This window comes from Cygnus olor, chromosome 10 (assembly GCF_009769625.2).
Source record: "Cygnus olor isolate bCygOlo1 chromosome 10, bCygOlo1.pri.v2, whole genome shotgun sequence".
In the NCBI taxonomy this organism is placed as follows: Eukaryota; Metazoa; Chordata; class Aves; order Anseriformes; family Anatidae; genus Cygnus; species Cygnus olor.
The window spans coordinates 7,574,636-7,601,829 of NC_049178.1; the positions used below are offsets into that span (position 1 = coordinate 7,574,636).

The window sequence follows — 27,194 nt, forward strand, 5'->3', positions numbered from 1 at the left end:
TTTGATTAATGCTGCTAAAACCCAGCTACTACCCTGCACATATAACAAATGAAATTTTCAGTGGGTCAAAATGAATAAAAAATGCAGACTGCTCTATTGCCAAAGCACGGAAAGGCACTTTTCCATCCAAGTGTCAAACCATGCCAGTTCCCTGCTCCCTGGTGCAGTGTCCACGCTACAGAGCACATGAATTTTGACTTGTCACACGGGAAGGAGTGGAGTTTCTCTCCTTTCAAGCATGGTAATGAGTAAACAGTTTGGATGCTTTGTAACCCCATCCCGACCCCTCCAAAACAAATAAAAGCAAGCCTAGTCCTAGGCAGACACCAAGCTGGAAAAGCTGCAGTCCGAGACTCAAAAGCTTTGGAAAATTTTAAGGATAAGGAGGGTTAAAATGGAAGCATTCTGAATATCGTTAACACAGGGGACAGACACTGTTGCTACTGTTAGGTTACAGTGGAAGTGTGAGCATCACACTGCTCAAGGCCAGAAGGGATGACATGCTAGCCGTCCTACTGCTCGAGTTAGGCTGCAAGGAGGGGCCTGTCAATAAAAGATACCACATGCACCTACGCTGGTGTAATCGGAAACTACAACAGGAAAAAAGTAAGGCCCTAGTACTTTCACAACATAAGAGTGTTACCATTTCCCTTCACAACATTTGCAAAGACAACTCACTCGTGATGGTGCTGAACCCTCCAGAACTGCAAAGAGGTACTACTGCAAGTTCAGAAAGGACTGAGGAGGCTGAGGGTGTAAAGCACAAGACAAACCTCCCGTTTGAGTATCAGAGTGGCCTCTAGGCTATAAGCATGCAAAAAAGCTATCATCCTCACTGTTAAAAAGTAACGTTATAACTTAACCGGAGAATACCTTTCTAAGGGGTTGAAACTTTCCTATCCAATAAAATTGTAACAGTTGCTTAAAAACTGGGCTTTATATTGGAAATGTTGAGACATTAACTGAAACAGTAACTCTGGATGTCAAGCTACTCTGTTTGGCTCGGATAGGGCCTGCTGTTACGGATCTTCTGCATTTTGATTTTTGGTCAAATAAAGCCGAAACACAACAAACAGTATCAGTAGGAAAACGAGAGAAAGAGAGAGAGAGAGAGAGAGAGAGAGAGAGAGAGAGAGAGAGAGAGAGAGAGAGGTCTTTTGAAAGTACCTCATCCCTATGAAATGTTTCTTGGCTTAATTCAGGATATGAAATCTCTCAACAAAATCAGTTACAACAGTTAATACTGAGACTGAGCAACAGGTCACATTTACAGTATAACAGAGTCTGTATCCCTGATTTTATTCTACCAAAGCTCTTTCAGACTCTCAGTACAGTTAACTGAGAAACTTTTTTTCTGCTCTATTATATGCTTTCTTACCTGGTAACACAGCTCTGAAGAGCTTCTTGTCCAAAAGTTCCCTTTCTTGCTGCCCCCTCCATGTCCTCCCATACAGAAACTTTTACAAGCCATTTTTCCAGCTGACTTCCAGCACTAGGGCTTCAAGCCCTTTTACTTCTAATTCTTCCCCATTTCTTTTTTGTTCATTTGATTATTTGTGGCAAAGATATTTAAATTATCAGTTGTAGACTACATAACTTAAACATGCTCTTTGCTCCTCTTCAGTCATCTCTCAATATGAACTCCTCTTTAAGGCACGTCCAGAACACAAACATAACTACTTCCTTTTATAAAACTGGTCATCTGAGTAATAACAACGAACATGTTCAAAGAGAAAAAGTGTAAAAAAGAGTTTAGCATTTTAGTTTTTATTTACCTTCATATTCTGCTTTCTTTGTTGCTTCCAAGTTTCTCCATTCAGTTCCTACAAGCCTGCTGAGCTCTCCAAAGGAATAGTCTGGGTGCTGAGCTTTAATCACAGCTCTCATCTCACTGCTAAATAAGATGTAACCACTCATGTTGATCTTCCTTTTTGATCCCTCCTTCTTGGTGCTGCCCTTAACAGACTTGGGAGTGGACTGTGAGAAAAAGCAGTTAAGACCAGAAGCATATGACAGAGAAGTTTCTTGACATTAAAAAAAAATCAAAGCTGTAAGAAATGTAAAAATATTCCCAAATTCCTCTTGTATATATCTGTACAAGGCCCATTCAACTTTACAGCCCCCAAAGAGAGATTGCATCTCCTACCAATGCAGGACAAGCACACATTTACAGAATGTACACAGGTGGAAAAAAAACACAACCACAACAAAAACAGAAAGCAAAACACAATGATCTGATGCTTTTTAACCCTTCCAGACATAAAGCCAACCTTATAACAGAGGCTTCAAAAAGTGTGCAGAAACACAGCACAGAACGATTACTATTAGCTGAAATCATTCCAAACTAACCGAGAGGACTCAGAAGGGCTGAGCAGCAAGTAAGTGACTATTTAGAATGCCAAAAGAATAATAGTAATTGTGCTGCTATCACAGACGTCATCCGTTATGCTGCTCAGAAATATTGCCAACACAAGTAGAAGTAGAAGATTTTATTTGCATCGCAGATTTTAGGGAATTGCTTTCACATTTATTCCCGGGCCTTTGCAACTCCCACCTCCTTGTCCTCTATCCTACAGTCTTCTCATTCCTAAGTGCTCTCTATTTTGCCTGCCAGACTTTCCTTTCCCTCTAGAGTTCCTCTCCCATTCCATAAGTACCCATTTCTCCCTGAAAAAAAAGCAAAGCCCGATTTTGCTGATCACTATCACCTGCACAACAGGTTCACATCCCCACCTGTGTGCTGATGAGCAACAAATACTCTGTTATATCCAAGATCTGCTCCTTTGCTCTTCCCACCCTGGCTGCTCCTGTTGAGAGCTCCTTGACATTTCCAGCCACCAATACTTAAACTCTTCTGACAACCACTGAGATGCCACCTGCATGTGATGTATGGGAGACCATAATTCACCCATTCGCTGGCCAATAAGGCCCACAAACACATCAGCATACTGAAACCCTCAAAAGGACTTCCTCGTATCTTGAGCGCTACAAATTTCTCACATCTTGAAGAGTATAACTGTTTCCAAATACTTGGGGGGAAGGGGCGAAGAGGAAAGAAAAATATATGCAGTTGTTCTCTTCCTATCCTGAAAGTCCTGGCCATATTACTTTGTTTATTTGCCGCTCTAAGCCCAACTGTCCAACACTCATCTCCCAGCTACATACAAAGCTTCAGCTACACCAAAGCTTTCTAAATGTCTTACTCATTAACATAAGCCAGGCAGTGGATAAACTGAGGCATGCTGGTGTGTTATTCCAGGCTTCATTGTACTCATTTTCAAATGGCAATCTACCCTCAATGTTTTCATCGTGAGCCTACAGACAATATTTGGCTTTTTGGAAGGAAGTCTTCTAGGTTTGTCTCTGTGATGGGGGAAAAAACCCACACAGGTTCTGGTATGACAAACTGTATGTACAACACATCCTAGGTTCTCAGGGAAGCTCACACTGGCAGGTGAAGAGTTCTCAATTCAGAAACAGGTAAATCCAACTATACATGTGGTCACGTAACATAAAGGCCTACTCATTGGTTTGAAAGGGAAAGCAGGACTTTGAGAATTTTTATGAAAACTGAGCTCAGAATTCTTATTTTTCCATTATTTTACATCTCTTGTAAGACAAGACAATTTTTAACATAATCTTGTCCCTTTGAGGCAGATAACTGCATAACAGATTAGATGTGTTATGAGAAGAAATAAACCAGGATCCTCTTCAATGCCTTTTCTCAGCCATATCGCTAAAGTAAAAAAAACAAAGTTCCACATGTTTTTCTTTCTTAGGTTCTACTTCCTGCTTTACAGCAAACTGCAGCAGGAGAATAGCATTCACCTATTTGTCAAGCCCCACAACACCACGTATTCAATCGTCTTGTCTCCTTTTATTCCTTTTATTCTCAGGTGCAGTAAATGCTTCTTCTGTTATCAGGAAAAAAGGGTAAAAAGAACTTAGGAGTTTTAATCATTTTTTAGATAAAATTGCATACATTTAAGAGAACACGAAGCAAACACATGCCTTTTACCTGGGAGCTCTGTTTAAAATGACACTTTTCAAAGGGGACATAAATAGAACAATTATGCTGGGCTGAAGAAGACAGTTTCTTTCTGTGCTGTGTGTTAGTTATCTCTCTGTCAAAGTTAAATTGTGCTTTGAATGCCAGCTCAGACACAACATGCCTCTTATTTCCAAATCAGCAGCATGAGGAATCTGCAAGGGGATACTTGTGAATCATCCTTCACCTCTTAGAATACACTGCTATTGATTCTTTTCATTTCTTTCTTATTTTTTTTTTTCCCACTTCAATTTCTAGACTTCAGAGTTCACATCTGTCTGAAGGTATACACATACACGCTGGATATTTCCATTGAGTCTTATTTCTCAGCAGTTACCCTGAAAGCCCTGAAAGACTGTCCCAATACAAACAATACCCTACAAGATTTACCTAAGCTGAATGATGGTTCCTTTAAAATATTTTAATGGACTTAAACATTACAACATGGATATCATATTGGATATGCTAAAACTGTTCTGTGTAATTACTCTACAGACCAGTAAACTGAAATATAAATCTGTTCTGTGATAAAACATTACTGTTCTTTTTATGTGCGTTGAGGAAAGAATGAGGAATACAAAGGTTTAAAGGTCTCTCAAAGATTTTTACCTGTGGTGGAGTATAAGGCATTATATCCAATTCACTAGCTAATGGGGTCTGAAGCTGAGGCATAGAAGGTGTTTCAGTGATGTCACCTTCCTCTTCTCCCATCTCTTCTATGTCCTCATCACCTCCTTCCAACTCAGCAAATTTTGCTTCTAGCTGCTGGATCTTCTTCTCCAGAAGTGGAGATGGTTCCTTCTGAGGAACTATGGGTTTTCTGAAGGTTAGAGGAAGAAGAAAAAAGCAGATGAGAACGTATTCATACTTCACAGGACACAGCAAATATTCTGAAGAGGAAACCAACTTTTCTTCTTATGTGACTGAACAACATGGAAACAATGGTGACTTAGGATATGCCTGTGCTTTCTTTCAGAACACTGAGCAGAAATCATTCAGTATCCACAGTCAGTGTTTTATTTCAGTCATTTGTTGGAAGAAATTTTATTTTATGAGTTAGAAGGCAATTTCAATGCAGCAAATAATTCATCTCTGCAATAGAAGGCAGTTAACAGCACAACTTCCTTAGGTTTTACATTTTTCTTTAGTTAGAAATTAATATTTTGATTAATATTATATTCACCAACTGGAAAGCTAGTTGTTACCCATACTGAGGACTCGGGTATTTTAACAATGTCCAAGAGCTACTAACCTCCTAATCTGAAAAAGTGACAAGTTTCACTGAAGTCAGGAGAAGAAAAAAGTAAACATCTGCTGGTATTAAGACTGTGAAAAAAAATATTTGGACTTCTTCCTCAAACCTTTTAAAAAACATACAACCAAATTTCACCTTCTACAACAGTGACTTTTATGTATGTACTGGGTCTGCCTGGGATGGAGTCAATTTTTATCATGACAGCCTGTGTGGTGCTGCTTTTTGGATTGGTGACCAAAACAGTGTTGATAACACACACGTTTTAGCTCTTGCTAAACTGTGTCACATTATCACACTGTCAAGACCTTTTTTTTCCCCACTCCACTCCCCCACATTGAGTTGGCTGGGAGCGGGCAAAAAGCTGGGAGGGGACACAGCCAGGATAGCTAACCCCAACTGACCAAAGCAGCATTGCTATATCATGTAACATCATAAAAGCTGGGGGAAAGTTGGAGAAGGGGGGGGGGGCGGGGGGGGCATCTGAGGCTATGGTATTTGTCTTCCAAAATAAACATAGCTTGTGCTGATGCCCTGCTTTCAGAAAGTAGCTAAACATCTGCCAGCCAAGATGAAGTAGTGAATTCTTTATTTTGCTTTGCTTCAAAAATTGTACCATCTTTATCTTAACCTGCAAGTTTCTCTTGCTTTTACCCTTCTGATTCTCTCCCCCATGCCTCTGAGGGGAGTGAGGAAGTGGCTGGATGGGGGCTTAGCTGCTAACTGGGTTAATTCACCACAATTCAGAAGAGTGCTCAGGTGACTCCCCTATTCCCATACCATTTTTACCTAAAATAGTATATTTCATCATCGACAACTTTTGCAGAAAGTGAAAACCTCTTGAGCCCCTTAAATTTCTTCATTTGTTTATCACTTTCATTGTAGCGGCTCTCACAAAGAAAAACATCATTTTCAGAAATTTCTGTTGGCCTGCAGGAGAGGAAGTCCTTGAACGATAGAACAGCACACTTTCCTGCAGAAATGAAACGAGCTGGTTAAGAAGGCAACCACATTTGCGGACATTTTACAAAAAGTCTGGAAACTCACATTTTCGCTGGTCACATAAGTATCAACCCAGTATTTAGATCAACTACAGAAAATACATCAATTGACACCCGTATTAAATAACGTCACTCATGAGAAACCCACAGCAACTGAATGCAGTTTGGATTTCATTTCTTAACTTCTGTTTTTTTGTTCTTTAACAAAAACAATTATCACAAGTCTGTTAATGATATTTAGCACAGCATCTTAACTACAGAATATATGTAGTTAAGATGTACAGAAAGTACATAATAGCATCTTATTTTAAAAAAAAATTCAGCTTCCTTCTCGATTGACTTTCCAGTTAACATACTAGAATAATGGATTTTTCTGTTCTCTGACTGCAGAAAATGTTTGCTTTCATTCATGTGTAATTCCCTTATTTTACGAAAGCTTCCTCATCGTAAAAAACCTCACTGCAGGTCCTAGAAACAAGAATGCATAGTAGAAATAGATTGAATAATCTCTCCTCATTCGCTCAGTATGAATTTGGAGTCTAGCCAACCCGTCACTAGAAATCACTTCAGTTTTTTGTTTTTTGTTTTTTTTAAATGTACAGAATGAGAATCTCCCATTGGATTTAAAGCTGTTAATAATTACCCAAAATGCAAGTCATAGGACAGGTCTCCTCCAAGTTACTTAAAAACACTTCCTTCTTGTAGAACATTTTAGTTGGTTCATGTTCAGTTTCTTCAGGATGGATAAAGATTGGACCAAAGAAATATGCAGCTCCATCTCGCACCCACATCTTTTCAATTCTAGAAAGAAAAACAAACCACTGACATAAATGAAAGGCCATCCCTCCTAATGAGTCAGTTGGACGTACTGACTTGTTCAGGAAGACTGTGGGTATGGAATGAGTAAAAAAGTACAGCCTATTCCAATTGTACTACCGTCACTTTTTTAAAACCAGGCTGATAAACTTCCACCTCAGCCTATTAAGAACTTTTAACTTCTAGTTCCATTCAGGAGATTTTCTCCCATCCTCCTTCATACCTGTTGCAATAAGACAGTCTTTTGTCCAAGGTATTTTTATAGACACAATCTGCAAAAATGAAGTTGCACCTACCTTCCTACCCGAGGTCGCACTAACCCATGCGATTTTATGAAGACACAGTCTCCGACCTTAAGCCACATATCATTATAACAGAGCTGTTCAAAGTAATGACAACCAGGTTCTCCATTGGACATTTCTACTGGAACATCTTCTTTGTCCTGCAGAAGAATACACACTTAGAAACTTGTGGAAGAAGGAAAACCAAACACATGAAGTGATGCCACGTGCAAGTAAAACAGACTTTTCTTTATATCACCAATAATAGGCAAATAGCAAAAAGACCTGTAAACGCAAAAAATGAGGGGCCTTAGAATTTAAAAATGAAATATACAAGCCACAGATATCCTCCAAGTATGGTGCAAGCCTTCCTATTTCGCAATCAAAGCTGTAATTTTGCCAGCAATTCCCAGATCCTTTTTTGTTCTATTTCTTCAAATTTATTGACTTTGAAGCCTCATCTGCCTATTTTGATGGCTTGTTTTAAAGCACAGCAGAAACTTTAGAAGGCAAGAATAAGTATTTGGCCAAGTTAAGATACATAAAAATTTAATAATTCATTTCTCATACACAATAATATGACTACTCCATATATATATTGAGTACAAAAATCACATAATTTGTTATATTTCTTACTTTTTAGTTAAAACTCATTGCCTCAATTGACCTTTTAGTTCAGATTACAGAAAGCCATTGAAAACGTAGGATATCCCCCTCAACGTGTGGCAGGAAAAGATCTCACAAGTTTTCCTTCTCTTGGTAGAGAGAATTCCTTCCTTTGTCATGACGCAGTACTATATACTAAGCGTCTGATTAAAACTGACAATGAGTGTGCTCGGTTTTCTATTCTGAGGTTCTGTTAAAAGTACTCAGAATGTAAGTAGAGTTATGACTAAAATTATTTTATATAAATTTAATTACATTTATTGCAATTAAATGTATTTAAATAAATCAATTTATCTTATAACTCTGAACACAATAAAAAACATTTTGCCTAGTAGGTTGGCCACAAATATTTTTACGCATTTTGAAAATAAACTGTTCAGTTATTAACCATAAGTAGGTCACAAAGAATATTATATTATGTATTGCTTGCTGCTGCCTAGCTACTGACAATTTTACTGAAACACTACATAATAAAGCATCTCTGTGAGCTAAAATCAGACTTTTAGCCCCACTGATACTGTAGGAATACAAACTTTTCAGTTGAAATGTAATTTTTTTCTAGAGCAGTAAAGAAAAAAACCAAACAATCCTTAACATGATCACAAGAAAACATTTGTAAAACTTAGCACACAGGTACACATTTCATTTTTTGTTTACTCTATGAATGTTTTGTTTCTATCTATGTACTTTATGTATAATAATTTATAACAAATATTGTATTTATCTATTTTTGTGTCTGGATGTGTCCGTGAAACCTTGGTCCTGAGGGCTCACATTTCGTCATTCTTTATCTGTCAAACACACCAAATGCTCATCTTATTATCTTGCATACCTTTTCAAGATGAAGAATACTTTCTCCCACCTTACTGTCCTCTAATGTTTCAGATTGTTTCTCCTCCTCTGCTTTGTCTGTATTAGCAAACACAGAAGCAACACGGACCACAGGGAGGGGCACATCTCGTGGGACAAATCTTACAGAGCTTACAGGCATAGTCCACAGTTTAATTTTTTTGAAAGATTTTGTCTTTGCAGAATAACGTGACTCACATACATAGACATCCTCATCTCTAAAGTTTTCAGGACACAGTTTAAAATACTCCTGCAGAATGAAGAGAATTACATTTTTAGATGAAATATTTCAGCAATATATCCACCTCCCCAAACCCCCACCAAAGACATGGTGGGCTCCCTCTGACACGCCCCATTTTTTTCTGTGCATTTATCAGAAACATTTTTAGACTGATAAAGTCTCTCTGCTGACTTTTTCTTTTAGAGTTTGACAAGAAAAATGTGGAATCAAACTTGGGACAGAGAGGAAAGACTTTATCCTCTTTCCAGTACTCCACACTGCTTAAGCTTCCCTCAGCCCTAAACCTACATGGTTTTATGGCAACCTTTAAGAAATTACCTGCAATTTTTCTACTATATGCTCTGAAAAACGCATTAGCTAAGTATTTAATAAATAAATGATTCTATAAAGCAGCCAGCATTGGAAATCATCATCACTTGGATGAACTACGAAGCTCACGAAGCAAATGAAGACTACAAATAGAACATAAGAACAAGTCCTTTTTTATATGTGTTAGTAGAATGCATACAACTTATAATATCTACACCTCTTCAAAAAAATAGCATAGAGAATATTAGTTGTTTAACCCATTAGTCCAAAGAGTTTCTCACCTTAACGAACATGACCACGCATTTGCCCAAAATTTTGCTAACTGGAACTTTATTGTAATAGTCACTTTTAAAAACCTCTTTCTCCAAGAACTTCCGTGTTGCAAGATGAAATGTTTCATTTGGTCGATAAAACCAACAGCCATACAGCCATTTCTCTCCTTAAAAAAAAAAAAAAAGACAAAAAAGGGGAGGGGAGAAAGGAAAAGATCTAAAAAGGTGTATTCTCTAGTGCACAAATAAGCAAAACCAACTACAGATTGTTTTATTTATCAAATAGCCACATAGTAATTTATACAGAGAGCAAACTTTACTTGTTTAAAACAGGAAAAGATTCCTTGACTGTTTCAGGTGAGGAAAACTAGATTACTTAGAAATCCTGCAAACTGCCTTTTTTCCAAGGAAACCAGTTCCTTCTCTATTTTGATGATTCAGGTTCTGCAGAACCAAATGCTTATGGGAAACACAGTCTGCAACTTACTTATAAATCTTCAAATGGCTTCCAACATTTGCAGTTAAATGCACCCAACTTTGGTTCAGAAATTTCTGTTAGCATAGAAAAAGATGCTCATTCCACATTCCACTCATTCAAAGAGCCTATTCTTTGGGATGCTTACAATTTAGGGGTGGGTAGTGAAGAAGAACAAGAAAGCATGTGTTGATCCAAGAACTTTAGGTTAGTAAAGTTCTTTCAGGACAAAGCAACTCAGAAACAATCAACAATACTCATCAGTCCATGCAGAATTTTGCAAATGCAATGATTAACATCTACACAGACAGGGCTCAGATTGGAAGATGTAAGAAGTTTCACTGTTTGTCTTTCTATACCAAAGGCATCCTTACCAGCAGAATCTTCCCACAGCCTCTCAATACAGACTATGTGAGGTTGCAAGTTGGCTTCAGCAGGCTCCACATAGACATAATCTCCTACATGGTACATGCTGTTCTTGAAGCTGCAATCCTGGCTGTAGGTCCGATGCAAATTTGACAATCCAGCTGAGCCAGAGGAATCTTCACTCTTTTCAGCTTCTGTTTTCGAGAACAAGGGAAATAGACCTGAGTAATGCCCTATTAACCATGATTTCTGATGTGTATGCCTTTACCCTTTGCTTAGTGCTGGATAACTCACTCATCTGTGACAAACAATAAAAGACTTTGCATTGAATGCAGGCTTAAAGCATGTACTCAGATAGGTAGTGAAAGTGTCAACCTGCTTTAAGTATACACTTTAACTTTCAGTAACTTGTGGCCATAGCCATTGAGTCTCTCCTAGAGGAGCAAAAGGACACTAGAAACAAACTATCAACTTTTTAATCATTCATGTAGCACTCTCCATTAATTAAGTCACAGAAGTTTTGTTTAGTCAATTACTTTAAAACAGTAATTACTACTATTTGCACATAAAACAGTATTTTTGTTAGTAGTGTTGAGCATAATGCATATGCAAGTGCAGTTAAAAACAAAGAAAAGGAAGACAGCTGCAAGCCAGTGCATTACCACATGTTCACAGAATCACAGAATCATTTAGGTTGGAAGAGACCTCCAAGATCATCTAGTCCAACCTCTGACCTAACACTAACAAGTCCTCCACTAAACCATATCACTAAGCTCTAAACGTCTTTTAAAGACCTCCAGGGATGGTGACTCAACCACTTCCCTGGGCAGCCTATTCCAATGCCTAACAACCCTTTCAGTAAAGAAGTTCTTCCTAATATCCAACCTAAACCTCCCCTGGCACAACTTTAGCCCATTCCCCATCTTCCTATCACCGGGCACATGGGAGAACAGACCAACCCCCACCTCACTACAGCCTCCTTTAAGGTAACTGTAGAGTGCGATAAGGTCGCCCCTGAGCCTCATCTTCTCCAGAATGAACAACCCCAGCTCCCTCAGCCACTCCCCTTAAGACTTGTTCTCCAGACCCCTCACCAGCTTCGTTGCCCTTCTCTGGGCTCGCTCGAGCACCTCCATGTCCTTCTTGTAGCGAGGGGCCCAAAACTGAACACAGTAATCAAGGTGCGGCCTCACCAGAGCAGAGTACAGGGGGACAATCACTTCCCTAGACCTGCTGGCCACACTGTTTCTGATACAAGCCAGGATGCTGTTGGCCTTCTTGGCCACCTGAGCACACTGCTGGCTCATATTCAGCTGCCTATCAACCAATACTCCCAGGTCCTTCTCTGCCAGGCAGCTTTCCAACCACTCATCTCCCAGCCTGTAGCGCTGCTTGGGGTTGTTGCACCCCAGGTGCAGGACCCGGCACTTGGCCTTGTTGAACTTCATACAGTTGGCCTCAGCCCATCGGTCCAGCCTATCCAGATCCTCCTGCAGAGCCTTCCTACCCTTGAGCAGATCGACACACGCACCTAACTTGGTGTTGTCTGCAAAGTTACTGAGGGTGCACTGAATGCCCTCATCCAGATCATCGATAACGATATTAAAGAGAACTGCCCCTAGTACTGAGCCCCGGGGGACTCCACTAGTGACCGGCCTCCAACTGGATTTAACTCCACTCACGATGACTCTTTGGGCCCGGCTGCCCAGCCAGTTTCTAACCCAACGAAGCGTATGCCAGTCCAAGCCAAGAGCAGCCAGTTTCTTGAGGAGAATGCTGTGGGGAACTGTGCCAAAAGCCTTACTGAAGTCAAGGTAGACCATATCCACAGCCCTTCCCTCATCCACTAAGCATGTCACTTTGTCATAGAAGGAGATCAGGTTCGTCAAGCAGGACTTGCCTTTCATAAACCCATGCTGACTGGGCCTGATCGCCTGGTTGCCTGACCTGCAAGTGCTGCATGATGACACTCCCACCAGGATGCCTGCCTTGTTGGCCTTCCCACTGATCCTAACCCATAGGGACTTAACCTTAGCATTCCCAGCCTCGAGTTCTACATCATCAAAATACTCTAATATAGAGAGACACACCGCCGCCCCTTCTGTGCTGCCTGTCCCTTCTGAAGAGCCTATAGCCTATGTTAGCAATGCTTTTTGGCTATCAATGTAGTGTCAATGTTTAATGCACTGCATGCACTGTTCTTTATGGCAGTAACACCACAATCCTGCAGCTGTGAATTGGGAACCCAGTGTACTAGGTGCCAGTCACAGAACAAAAAGAAGAGATCCTCCTTCCTTTCTGTTTCTAAACGGCCAATGCAGAAGTGCCACATGATAGCCGATGCCTCCTCTGACACTTCCAGTGTGACTGAAAGGTTTAAGTGTGTTTTGTGCTGTGCCAGACGCCTTTCTGCTGCTGAAGGTTGGGAACCACTTCTTCAGAGGAGTTTTACTGAACCCTTCAGGCAAGGGAAGAGGAACATGCTGACAGCACTGAGCTCAGAAGCCTACAGAAAGGCACTTTCTGCTTTCTTTGTGGTTTTCAGCTATCACAGGAAGACAGAAAAAGCACATCGCAGCTGTTGTCCCCTTACAGTACTGAGACTGGTTGGAGCAACCAGCTGACTGCTGCTGACCTTGGTGCCACATGTAAAGACAAACCATGTCAGAAAGAGGACAAAGAGCTAACAGCTTTGTTCCTGTCTATGGAAAGGAACAATTAGAGAGCTTTATTCATTCCCCTTGACATACTCCACAACCATTATATGCACAGTAACAGGATATGTGAAACAAAAAGGGCCTTCATATTAGGTTTTTTACCCTACAAAATGTTGAAAGCCTGCTCCTCTTCACACTCACAGCAGCCAAGTAAGAAATGCAAAAGGCTTACTTTGATACCATTTCTTTAGCAGCGTTAAAAATGTGATCAGAGATAATACCTTCAGCACATCAAGGAAAGTGGTATTTGCCAAAAAAGAAACGACTCAAAGGTCCATTGCAACAACTATTGCTAAGCTTATTATCAAAAGAAAGCCCTAACAAAAAATGTTCTTTTCCTTTGTAATATCTTTGGAATAAGACTACTGGTACCTCAGTATGTTCAAGTGACAAGTTTACACAAGGTTAGTATCTACATGCATCTGTTTTAAAGCCATCTGGACTGGCTGATAAGGATCAATATAAAATACATCTCTCATAACCTTAAAATACACGGCTCTTTGTGGAGAACCAGAGAGACTATTAAGGTCCCTTCAGTAAATAAAGCTGCAGCAACAGCAGAGCATACACAATACACATCAGTATATTTCTCAATACCTTTAATATTAATGAACAGAAAATAATTACCTCTCTTCTCCTCCTCTCTCTTGAGCTTATCCTCCTCTATTTCTTTGGGCAGCTTTTCCTTCTTTTCTTTTTCTACATCATTGTGAAGGTGCTTGGTGGTATAGCTGAGAGCAGGTGACAGAAGAATCTCTCCATTTTTACAAAGTTCATCTCGAATTTTAATGAAGAACTGCTGAAGTTCAACCGCATCCTCGTAAATCTCTGAATCAGTCCTGTACAAATGTAGGTACAATACAACATGGCAGAAACATAATTTGTGCACAAACAAAATCTTAAACACACACCATTGTCCACCATACTTTGTGACAAAACTCCTATTTAAACAAATAATGCTTTTTTTATATCATGCTTTACCATGCTACTCTATGGACTTTTTGTAAAACGATCTCTACCACAGATCCTTTCAGCATCTAACCTGGCTGCTAGCTTAAAACTGAAAGGGTAAGCCTAGAAGGCTAAACCTTGCTTGTCACTGTCTGTCCTTCACTTAAAAAAAGGTATTTACAAAATGAAAATTAAAAAATTAAGTGCAACTAGTGCTACTTTTCAAATTCATAGAATCATAGAATGGCCTGGGTTGAAAAGGACCTTAAAGATCAGCTGGTTTCAACCCCCCTGCTCTGGGCAGGGTTGCCAACCACTAGAGCAGGCTGCCCAGAGCCACATCCAGCCTGGCCTTGAATGCCTCCAGGGATGGGGCATCCACAACCTCCCTGGGCAACCTGTTCCAGTGCCTCACCACCCTCTGAGTGGAAAACTTCCTCCTAATATCTAACCTAAATCTCCCGTCTTAGTTTAAAACCATTCCCCCTTGTCCTAACACTATCAACACACGTAAACAGGCGTTCCCCCTCCTGTTTATACGCTCCCTTCAAGTACTGGAAGGCCACAATGAGGTCTCCTCGGAGCCTTCTCTTCTCCATGCTAAACGAGCCCAGTTCCCTCAACCTTTCTGCACAGGAGAGGTGCTCCAGCCCTCTGATCACATTAGTGGCCGAATTCAAGTAGCAGTCTAACTGGTGTTTGAGTTAGAGTTCTCCATATGGCAAGAAAAACTATTTTTAGGGCGAAGGAGATTGTGAGGCTGTTTACATGTCCTGGAAAATGAAACAGTGTCAATATCAATGATATTCTGCAACCCAAGAGAACAGTTTCCAATCAAATACCACTGCGCAGTCATGGGCTGTTTTTACCTGAAGAGGTGCTTCGCTAAAAATGGCCATGGCCTTCTCTGAAAGCTTTCCAGTTACAAAACTTAAAATCTCTGTGAAGGTGAGGCAAAAGGCACATTAGAGCAATCACCACTACCAGCCTGCTTGATGGCTACTCAGATATACCTCCTGATTTAGAGGATCATCTAACAATCCACCACTAGGTGGAAAACTAACAGAGGGAGTTTGCAACAGAAAGTACTGCCGGTCTCTTTAACAAAATGTGAAAGCAAAAAGAACACAAAATTACTTGACATAACCCAGGTAAACAGGTTCTGTCAGCTCACAAGGAAATTGCCAGAAAACATCAGGGAAATTGCAAGGTCAGTCACTCTCCTTCAGAGTCTGCCTCCATCCTTTTCCAGTACAGTAAAACAGAGGTAACTTGCTCCCATAATTCTTGCTCTCATTCGCTCTAGAAAAGGCCTCCCACATTTCTACCCAAGACTTCCCTGATAAAAAAAACAACAATGAAATCTTTCCTGGAAGCAGATTTATCATGCTAGTGTAGGATTTTATCCTGCATGTGCAACATGTAAAACCATCTCATGTGGACCTACTAAGTAGTGTTAATGTCGCACAGATGCAAAAACACTGACTATGCCAACATTCACAAGCAGTTTTGATCTGGCTGCAGCACATCCAGGAACCCTTAGCAAATACCTAACCTTCTAAAACATAATTTCAAAAGCAAAAAACAAACAAAAAAAAGACACCCATATAAGCAAGCGAAGCAAACCAGAACAAAACCCAGAAGAGAATGCTTCCAAGAAAATCATGATGTATTTTAATCAAAACTGAATGAGGCACACTGCCTACTACCAATGGGATACGTGATGCCCACCAAAACTTCACTTTACCAATAGGTTTCTGTGCTTACTCATAACAAGCGGCACCACAGACAGCCACGCTCCAGCTGCTAGTCTGCTGTCAGTTTGTTTGATAGTCTACCTGAAAGCAGTATTTCTGTATATACCAGTCCTGAAATAGCAGAAAAATGAAAGCTAACTGCTCGAGACCAAAACTACTTGCCACTGGCCCTCCTCTACAGTCTGTTCACTTCCAATGATTACTTCTGAGAACTTAAGTAATAATAGTAATATTAACAATACTGACTTTCCTAATTCAAGATAGACACTGCAAGAAGTTTTAAGTGCTCATAGCTTTCGCACAATGTTACAACTCACGCAACTATGATTGCTCTAGAAGAGTGACCTGCTAGTCAAGCAATTGAAGAAGAGCTCTTCCTCTTTGTTTTTTCAATTTATAAGTTAGCACAAACCTGGTTTTCATGAGGTATGCCTTTGGAAGATAAACATCAAAACTATCCCATTTAAGAAGCCTAAGCCTTTCTTTGTCTATAAATGAAAGCTTACATTCTACTGAAGACATGATTGAGCAGATTGAGCAAAATTTTCTGAACAACCACACCAAGGAAAGCAAACACTTTAAAATACTTCTGTGCTTGTCTAAATTTAACATGCAGAACATGCTGTGAGACAACAGATATCTGAAAAACACGGCTTTGCTCACCTGTTCATCCTTCTTGCCCTCTCCAGTACCTCAAACATATTCTCCTGGAACAAGTCCAGTCTTCTATAGCGATTACTTTCAACATTTTTTCGGATAATATCAAAAGTCAGAGGAGGTTTATTTGGGAAGTTGGGATCAACAGCAGGAATTTCAGCTAAGGAATCACTGTAGCATCTGCCCTCATCATCCTGGTGGCTCATAACAGATACAAAAAGGTTATGGATAAGTTCCTGAATTAACAAAGTGACATTGGGCACATGAGAATCCTCATCTCCTTCTATCTCTCTCCGAGTTTCAAGCAAAACTTTATGTAAGACCAGGGCATCTTTATAAATCAAAGATTCTGGTTCATTGTAGGTGCAAGCGTTATTGAACATCATTACAAAGTCTTCTACCATGGAATCAATATCCTGGTACTTATTGGCCATCATATGACTTCTGATCTTTTCCATGTCAACTGGCTTTTTAATGGTTACGTAATAGTCAGGAAGCTCAGACCTAGATGGCAGCCTCAAGAAGATGGCGCTCAGTCGCCTGCCTCGTTTATCCGTGTAATTCTTAACTGCTTCATAAACTTCATTCAATTTCTGCTGCATTGGAGTCATATATTTCGACTTCTTAGGAGAAATGCCACTTTTTCTACCTAAGCAGACAAAAGAAGAAAAAACATTACAAAAACAGACCTTGAACACTTTCTTTGTCCATCCCATTCCATTGGAGAGTCACGTACTGAAGAAGCATTTTATGGTATGAGCAGAGAACTCAAAAACACTGAGCCCAATCCAAGTTGCAGCTTCCCTTTTTATTTCTCATATTTGCATGACTTTTTTTTTTTTTTAATGTTATTTTTGGCAAGCACTGAATCACACACTCCTTTGTGGTCCAGCAGGCAAAGGTCTCTTCAGACTTCAGCATGGAAAACATTATCTTTTCCTAACAGTATTAGTAACTCCCTCTAAATTCAATCTGGTCTTAATACCTCTACGTGCATTTTTTTGTGCATCCATTAAAAATCCAGTTTATGCCAAATCAGAGAGGATTACTAGAGGTAAAATGTAAAATAATCCCTCTCATAAGGTTATCAGTCAGATGAGTTTTTTTCTTTTTTTTTTTTTTGATTTATTCAGGGTCTCTGCTACAGCATAGTATCTGCCTCTGAATTCTCTACCACCTGCACTGCACCAAAGAGCTGCGCATTTCTATTTTCAACAATGCCTCAAAAGGACTGTGTGCAGTTATTTGCTGTAACACTTTCTGTGCAGTTTTAATCTTTTCAGTTTACTACGTTCTGAACAGGTATTAATAAAGCATAAGGTTTGAGTTGTAGCAAATGTAGTTTAAGGGCAACAGCTCTAAGAATGGAGATTGTTGCAAACTCTGCTTCTGTGTTTTTCATGGCTTTCAATAATATTCCAGTAAAACCTCCTATTTCCTTCATCATTCTGTGGAAATTCCAGGTATCTGAGCAGGGAAACTAAGAGCTTTACTCAGTGTGAGAAGCATCTTCCTTGTAAGCAATCCCACACTTTACTGAAGTGTTACTGAGCACACAGTGCAGCATCTAACGTTTGGGTAACACCACACGCCTAAATGTCAGATCATTCCAACAGTTCTGAAGTTTTCCTTCTTCATTCTAAGTTGCTTTTCTTAGACAATGCCATATGCATCACCTCAGTTTATAACATGCACATATAAACACCACTGGTGTCATTGTAATTTTGAACACAAAATTCTACTTCGCATGACAGTGTAAATACGCAGGACATAACTTCCATTTTGAAAGGATGAGTCTCTTAAGTTTGTGTTGTTGGATTTGGTAAGTGTTCAGCTGAAACATGGCAATTTACAAGGCTGCCTTACTTAGCTTTAGTTTAGGGGATGCAACATCATCATCTTCAGGCAGGGGTCCCAGTTCTTTCCTTTTTTCTTTAAGGATCTTTTCCAGCATATGGGCATCGTTGTATACCTATCAATTAGTCAAGTGATAAATAAATAAATAAAAACACACAAGGTTTACTACTGTGTTTTCCTCAGACAGTATGAAGTCCCTTCCTGACACACTCTCGTATAAGGTGGTTAACTTTATGGCAACAATTCCTATTGTCTCAGGGGGTTGAGATTTGGTCAAATACAGACCTTAATGACAAGTTTAGAACTAGTCTCCTCAAAACATCTAGATGTTATTTTGAAGATCTTGAAGGCAAAACCAACTACTCAATTAAAAAGAACGTACTAATTCTCAAATATACACCTTCAACACACATGGAGCCAAGCAGAACTGGTAAATACAAATCAGTGAAACATAAATCTTGGATAATTCATCTAACTACTTTTCTACAAAGACCAGAAAACAGGAAGACTCAGTTGTCTTATCAACTTCCACATCAAATCATTCTGCTCAGCAACGATCTCTCAAACCAGAGTAAGTCCATCAAGGTAGAAAGGACTAGAATGATCCTACTAGGTCTTCAAATCCAACTGCAGGAAACCAGACCACGAAGTCCTGTACATTAGCTGATCAAGTTCCTCATTAAAAGTAACTGGAGGTTTCTTACCACTCCTCTGTTCCACAACATCAAGCTTGCTGACCGAGAGACACAATTTTAGTTTCCAAGCATGTCATGGCCATCTGTGCCCTTTCTGCTTATGAATACAGCACCTTTTAACCCTCTTTTTAGTGTTCCCTACAACAGAATCACAGAATCAGAGAATGGTTTGGGTTGGAAGGGACCTTAAAGCCCATCTGACTCCAACCCCCTGCCATGGGCAGGGACACCTCCCACCAGCCCAGGCTGTCAAAAACCCCATCCAACCTTGCCTTGGGCACGGCCTGGGATGGGGTAGCCACAGCTTCTCTGGGCAGCCTGGGCCAGAGCCTCACCGCCCTCTGAGTGAAGAGCTCCTTCCTTATATCTAATTTAAATCTCCCCTCTTTCAGTTTAAAGCCATTACCCTTCTCCTGTCGCTACACCCCTGACAAAGAGTCCCTCCCCAGCTTTCCTGTAGCCCCCTTTAGGCACTGGAAGGTCTCCCTGGAGCCATCTCTTCTCCAGGCTGAACAGCCCCAGCTCCCTCAGCCTGTATCCACAGGAGAGGTGCTCCAGCCCCTTGTTCATCTTCGTGGTTGCCTCTGGACTTGGTCTAGTATGCACATGTCCTTATGCTGGGGGCCAGAGCTGAGCACAGGCTCCAGGTGGGGTCTCACGAGAGCAGCACAGAGGAGCACAATCCCCTCCCTCTCCCTGCTGCCCACACTGCTTTTGGTGCAGCCCAGGATAGGGCTGGCTTTCTGGGCTGCAAGCGCACATTGCTGGCTCACGTTGAGCTTCTCATCAACCAGCACCCCCAGGTCCTTCTCCTCAGAGCTGCTCTCGATCCATTCTCTGCTCAGCCTGTAGTTGTGCTTGGGATTGCCCTGCCCCAGGTGCAGGACCTTGCCCTTGGCCTTGTTGAACTTCATGAGGTTCACAAAATATTCGTAAGCAAAAAGCATATTCATTTCAGACTACTTATGCTACACTAAACAAGTCCATTCTTCTAGTCTGATCTTCCACATTCTCCACTTCCATGATAACAAAGTTGATTTCCTTCCAATTAAGGAAGACATCCCTTCTCAGTGGTTCTGAGCTCCAGAACATGTTCTGGTGACCCTTCACAGTGCAAATACCTTCATGTGATAAATAATGAAAATTTAATAACCAGATTTTTTTTTTGAACATACTAGGAAAGAAATACTCAGCTGACATTTTTTGAAGTGAAGAAAGAAAGCTAGCTAACAGGAAATAAGTCAAACCTTCACAGTTAAATAATATACTATTACATGGGAATATATTGCTTTTCATGTTTATACGACCATATTCTAAAGTACCAGCAGAAAGAAGAAGTTACATTTCTATTTAAATTCAATAAACAACTACCATAAATACTGGGAGTAACAGTTAAAAATCCAAATATAAATCATACATCTGCAAAAAACGGAGAGAGGTAAGTGTGACTGCAGAACAAAACAGTACCTGGGAGCCTTCCTCATTATAATGCCTTGCATTTCGGAACATGAGCTTCATATCTTCAATCATTGCTTCTTCCCCTACATATTTATCGTTGCGGATGTTGTGTTCAATCATTTTCAAATCCATTGGCTCTAAGATAATTTTATAATAATCTGGATAGTCCTTTTTGGATGGCTTAACCATAAACAGATCACAGAGCCGTCTGCCTGTGCCTGATTCTCGAGCTTCCAGAACTGCATTGTATAAGATCTTCATTCGTTGTTTTCGCATATTCTTTTTGCTGTTAGGTTAAGTAGAGGAAGAAGAAAAAGGAAGAGAATAAAGGTTAGTGGCTCTTCGCCCCACTTGCAATACTAATATCAAAACGACATTATTCTCTGCCATTAAAAAAAAAAAAAACAAAAAAAAACACAACAACAACTTTCTAAACACACATAAGAAGTTAAGATACTCTAACTAGAAACATACATAGTCCATACTGGCTTTCAAAACAAACTTGCAAATAATGACAGCATCACAAGCATTACTCTGCTAAGTAAACAGAAAACCAACTTTAAGATACCATTTTTTTGGCATTTAAGTTTTCTACCAGACAAAACAAATGACTATTTTTAAAGGTACAAAGTCAAAAGGAGCTCTAAGCACTTTCCAGCTGCAAGGAGAAGAGATTGGTCATGATTGAGCATCTGAATCCAGGAAGTCAAGAAGTAAGTCAAACACGGAAGTACCCTCAACCACTGCCTTCATGACCACATCTGCTGAACATAAGAGTATCAGAGACTTGAGAAACATTTGTTGTACCAGACACAAGAAAAACAAGGGTATCAGGAATGTAGTAGGAAGGTGGTCTGAATTGCTTAAATATCTGTCAACCACACTCAAAGTTACAAGCTGATAAAGCTTACCAATACTGCAAAACCTAAATAGAAAATGGTCACATATATGCTATCACCACAAACTTTACAGTGTAGCTATAAAGACTGTATCAAGAAATCTGACAGCATAACCGGGAAGCAGCTTGTCAGGAGGAAAAAAATGCACACAGATCCCTGTACATACACTACATGATCTACAAGCAAACCTGATGAGGGAGAAGAAAGCTTAAGTTAATATTAAGCTCAGATATTGTGGCGCACTAGAAATGCAGTCTCAACAAAGCACTTTTGAGCCATCTCTCACATTGCAATCTCTACAAACCACTTACTGATAGAATCATAGAATGACCTGGGTTGGGAGAGACCTCAAGCACCATCTAGTTTCAACCCCCTTGCCATAGGCTGGGACATCACCCACTAGATCAGGTTGCTCAGGGCCTCACCTAACCTGGTCTTGAAGGCAGTTATAACTTATCATAGAATCATACAGTGGGTTGGGTTGGAAGGGACCTTAAGGATCACTCAGTTCCAATGCCCCCCCCCGACACAGGCCACTAGATCAGGCTGCCCAGGGTCTCATCCAACCTGGTCTTGAACACCCCCAGGGATGGGGCATTCGCAGCTTCTCTGGGCAACCTGTGCCAGTGCCTCACCACCCTTTCTTTGAGTGAAGAATTTCCTCTTAACATCTAATCTAAATCTCCCCTCTTTTAGTTTAACACCATTCTCCCTTGTCTTGTCATTATCTGCCCAATCAAAAAGTTGCTCCCCACCTTTTTTATAAGCACCCTTTAAGCACTGAAAGTCTGCAGTGAGGTCACCCCAGAGCCTTCTCTTCTCCAGGCTGAACAGCCCCAGCTCTCTCAGCCTTTCTTCATAGGAGAGGTGCTCCAGCCCTCTGATCAACTTTGTGGCCCTCCTCTAGATCCGCTCTAACAGCCCCACATCCCTCTCGTGCTGGGGGCTCCAGACCAGGACGCGGGACTCCAAGTAGGACCTCACATGGGCAGAGCAGAGGGGCACAATCACCTCCCTCGCCCTGCCGGCTACTCCTCTTTTCATGCAGCCCAGGGCACAGTTGACTGCCTGGGCTGCAAGCACACACTGCTGGCTCATGTCCAGGTTTTCGTCCACCAGAAGAAAGTAGTAATGTGAAGGTCTGCAGAAAACTACAGAAGTACATACCTTTTCCTTTTTGAACTTCCAGCATCAGATGTAGCAGAAGAAATCATACTGTCCCCATCCTCAATGTCATCTCTCCTAGCAAGCTCCTTCTTCTTTGCCTGAAGAAAGGACAAATCCCTGAAGCCGAACTCACTGCTGGACATTTTCAGAACAACATTAAACTCCAGAACAGATCAGATACACAAAATAAGATGCAGCTATGGGTTTTACATGTGTAAGGACACATGCAGATGCACCATCAAAATATTTCCAGTGATTTATTTAATGCAAGTTTGCCAATATAAAATAGTGGTATAATCCTTTTCATCTGCTAGAAAAACTGTTGAGTGAACAATCTGAATTCAACACTTCATGAAATTTAAACTGTCTTAGCCACAGTATTTAACTACCAACTACCTGTATTTAACTGTAAACCCTTAATTGTATTTAACTGTAAACCCTTAACAAAAACAAACAAAAAAAAAAATCAGCACTTTTTCAATTTTCTCCCAACTTAAAATAGTCGTGGTAAGGAATTAGAGTGACCAAGAGAAAGCACACAAGGCAGCAGGTGTACCAGAGAAAAATCACCCAATGATGGTCTTCATTCCCATACTTCACCTCTTAAGCATCTGATATCAACTACTTCTGGAAGCAATTTTCAGACTACTTTTTAACCATTGCACGACATGATAGAACCCACAAGATACTATCAGCAAGCTAATCACAACCAAAAAAATACTACTGCAAATATGAGTCTAGTTCAAAATTGTTTTGGAAAATTATTCATTAGGGAAATAAATTCACATAAGAAGTTACATCCTTTTGATTGTTCTATTCCAGATACCTGCATAACTTGCTGCATTTTCAGTACTCTCTTATAGATGGCAGAATTGGGGACATTGTAGCGCTTGGCATTTTCAAACATTAAGTTCAGATCAGCCTCCAGCTGATCTAAGGTTTCATACTCATGGTTCTTCAGTTTCATTCTGCAAAATAAACAAACAAATCAGTTACTCCACATGAGCTACACACCACAAAACAGTTCTTTAACACCTTCATTTTTATGAGAAATCCAATATCCAGAGAGCTCTAGTTAGGTAGGAGAACACATTATATTCTTCTGATGTTACAATTGCAAGGTGTTACTGCAGCAATATTACACTGTTTTACTGTTATAAAAACTACTGAGAAGTGCAGGTGTATTTCCAGATCTACAGAATTTTCTTGCAGGAAACATCCAACTAACTGCATGTTTCCTCGATGCCAGCAGCACATGTCTGTAGTAATTGCCATTTCTCTCATATCTAAAGAACCTGAGTTCCCTCAATGTCTATGAGAAAAAACTTTGGAGAAATATCCTAGATGTAAGATGTGGAGAAAATTATTAGTTGCTACACATTACAGTCAGGACTGTTTTTCCCACAAGACCACTAGCTTGTGACGTATATGCTCCTAAATACTCAAGATGTAAATACAGAGTCCAATCCATGCTCTTGCCATCATCTGGTAACAAATATTAGAGGCCACACTGCATTTTTTCCAGCTAATCTGAATGGTGGCTGGTACAGAAAGCAAAATCTATGAAGTGAAATGTACGAATGAGTTCTTGGAGTCCAACAAAATGTTGACAAGCCATTACAGGACTTCAGCACACAAGCTCTTGTTGATATTGCAAAAGATAAAGCATCATTAAGAACTTGAGAAAACATGGAATAGAAAGGCTTAAAAGAAAGTTTGCACCAGAAATCCTGATCAATAAAACCAAATTTGTTAAAAACTTTGGCTGTTTTTAGTTTTTCGAAACTGAATGATTTAAGAACATTCTAATCTGTCAAGGCACACAGGGTAAATAAGTGCGTAAACAACCAGCAATTTCCCTGTTTATAGATGCTATTATAGATATTCATAAAACAGATTCAAACTTTCAAAGGATTAATGGAAAACAAAAATAACGACTAAATGCGTGCAATTCTACACCTTAGAAAAAAGTTTCCAAGTCATCTATACTACTTACGAAATGAAGAATATTAAAAAAAAAAAAAAAAAAGAAAAAAAATCAAAAAAAAGCAAGTCCTGTGCAGAAATCAATTCATAAGAAGCACTGGAGAGAAATACTGACCAACAGATTCTCTCTGCCTTTGGATATAGATGGCACCCACATCATTTATTTCCAGGTGATCTTTCTCAGACAAAGTGACCTCTCATACTGATAAATTTGCAGACTTAGGCTCTAACTAGGGATCTAATGACATGAAACCTACCACAACTGCCTTAGATTTGACTATTAAATACTGAAGACAAATCTCTAAAATGCCTCAACGCTTTTTACTGTTAACGACAACTATTAGAGGAGAAAGAATCATGCTTCAGCAATCATAATCAGAGCTATGATAAAGTCCTCTCAAAATCTGCTCTGCAGTTCATCCCCCTGAAAGCATACAAGTCTGCAAGCAATGCTCCTACCTTTCAACTCTTTGCTCAAATTTTGCTTAAATATTAGCAGCATGCAGTTTGTAAATATATTCATGTGCGATTCTAGCATGTTTGCCTTCTACCAGAGAACTAAAATAAGTTTTAAGAGATTAGATGGCAGAAAGAACGAGAACTGTAAAAAAAAACAAAAAACAACTAATCTCACCATTAATTTAAGAAATTAAAATTACAGAATTGCAAGTTTGCATTTTGATCGCTGTCGCATGGGGTGTAAGTTCAGCTTTCTGAGAGAGACACCTAGAAGGCTGTATCTCAATTGAAGTACTGTTTTTCCAAATCAAATTGCACCTCCTCACAATCACTTTGTACTACTCCTCTTTATTTGGAGTTGTTCTGTATGCAACTTAAAACTGCATTAATGTCAGCGTTAAAAAAAAAAAAAAAGAAGAAACAAGAATCACCAAAGGTCTAGGATTACACTGATTAAGAACATGAACTACAATCCTCATGAGATATTAAAGCCAATATACAGCTCTATATCTTTATTGCATCCAAGTTCCAAATCTATGAAGGAACACTATTGGCATGACATGGTAAACCTGATTTACTTATTAGTAACATAACCTGGTCCTGCTCAACCAAATTCAGTATGTTTAGGTGCCAGTTTTATCAAACTGAGGAAAGGAGAAGTTTGCCACATCCTTTGAAGTGAAACACATTCAAAGCAAGCTGCAGGCAGAACAAAGTAGTAATGTCTCCTACGGAATATATCCTGCCTACAACAACTTTCTTTTTATGCAAAGGGTATTCTAAATTGGTCCCGTGTGTTTTCATGATATGGTAAAAGACATTCGTGATTCTTCCTATCAGCAGATCCCAAGCCACTTGACACTACTAAATCTTGGATTGCTTATGCAGACTCCAGAACACCACTATCACATGGAGCATCTAAAATGTACCACTTACTCCGCATGCCTCAGTATCTTACACTAGCTTCATGTGTGCATTTAGGCAGTGACATATGCATGTTGCGGTACTGCAGCCTAATCCTCAAGCACCACAATGCAGAGAAACATATGAAGTTGCCATTAGTCTTATACCATACTATGAAAATTAATTCTCTTCCTCCTCATGACTCTATAGAAGCAGAATTTTTAAGCTGATGGAGAAGTGAAGACCCTGACAGTAGGTCACGAGTGAAGAAAAGCAGCTTAATTCTCACTCCATTAAATCTTAACCCAGAGTCAGAAGACAAGAGGAAGAAGAAAGACTCTTACAAAAGGCTGAGCTGTCATCCAGATTACCTTACCATCAAATAAAATCTTGCTTCTATTACTGCGTGCTTACCCACAACTAGATACACGAGGTGCAGTCCATCTGATTTTAAGCGAACAACCTACATTCACAGTTGAATTCATCAAAGGCCTGAGCACAAAAGTATAATCAAGACTTAGCCCACATGGTTTTGAAAGACAGACAACTTCTAACCACAAATATGAAGAGTGAAAAATCCAGAGGTGCAAAAGTAATCCTGCTACAGCCTGCAAATAACCTCCTACCTTGTGATCCTCCTCAACACACTTGCTGTCAGTGAACAACGCGGTGATTAATTAAGGCTATTCAGAGAAGTTAATTATACTCAAACACAGCAGAACTCAAGTATCACGCCTCTTCTCAATTTAGAGTATTATCAAAGAATCATAGAATATCCTGCATTGGAAGGGAGCCACTAGGTCATTGAGTCCAGCTCCTGGCTCCACACAGGACCACCAAAAATCAGACCCGATGGCTGAGAGCGCTGTCTGAACACTCCTTGAACTCTGGCAGCTCGGTGCCGTGCCCACTGCCCTGGGGAGCCTGTCCCAGGGCCCGACCACCTCTGGGTGTAGAACCTTTCCCTAACACCCATCCTGACCCTCGCCTGTCCCAGCTCCATGCCGTTCCCTCGGGTCCTGTTGCTGTCCCCAGAGAGCAGAGCTCAGCGCCTGCCCCTCCACTCCCCTCATGAGGGAGCTGCAGGCCGCCATGAGGCCTCCCCTCAGCCT

The 27,194-nt window shown here is 40.2% G+C and overlaps 1 protein-coding gene across 15 annotated transcripts in view; it reads right to left on the reverse strand.

The window, feature by feature from the left end:
* PBRM1 (polybromo 1) overlaps window positions 1-27,194 on the reverse strand; it is a 64,175-nt gene that overhangs the window by 12,424 nt on the left and 24,557 nt on the right. For all 15 annotated transcript variants that reach the window (XM_040569258.1, XM_040569253.1, XM_040569254.1 and 12 more), the window contains 14 exons: window positions 23,561-23,702; window positions 22,735-22,832; window positions 20,678-20,954; window positions 18,525-18,630; window positions 16,665-17,307; window positions 13,921-14,132; window positions 10,585-10,770; window positions 9,745-9,902; window positions 8,897-9,163; window positions 7,414-7,559; window positions 6,945-7,102; window positions 6,090-6,273; window positions 4,658-4,868; window positions 1,776-1,977 (listed from right to left, as the gene is read on the reverse strand). In XM_040569258.1, the coding sequence (XP_040425192.1) occupies window positions 1,776-1,977; window positions 4,658-4,868; window positions 6,090-6,273; window positions 6,945-7,102; window positions 7,414-7,559; window positions 8,897-9,163; window positions 9,745-9,902; window positions 10,585-10,770; window positions 13,921-14,132; window positions 16,665-17,307; window positions 18,525-18,630; window positions 20,678-20,954; window positions 22,735-22,832; window positions 23,561-23,702 (2,990 nt within the window). The remainder of the gene's footprint in view (window positions 1-1,775; window positions 1,978-4,657; window positions 4,869-6,089; window positions 6,274-6,944; window positions 7,103-7,413; window positions 7,560-8,896; window positions 9,164-9,744; window positions 9,903-10,584; window positions 10,771-13,920; window positions 14,133-16,664; window positions 17,308-18,524; window positions 18,631-20,677; window positions 20,955-22,734; window positions 22,833-23,560; window positions 23,703-27,194) is intronic.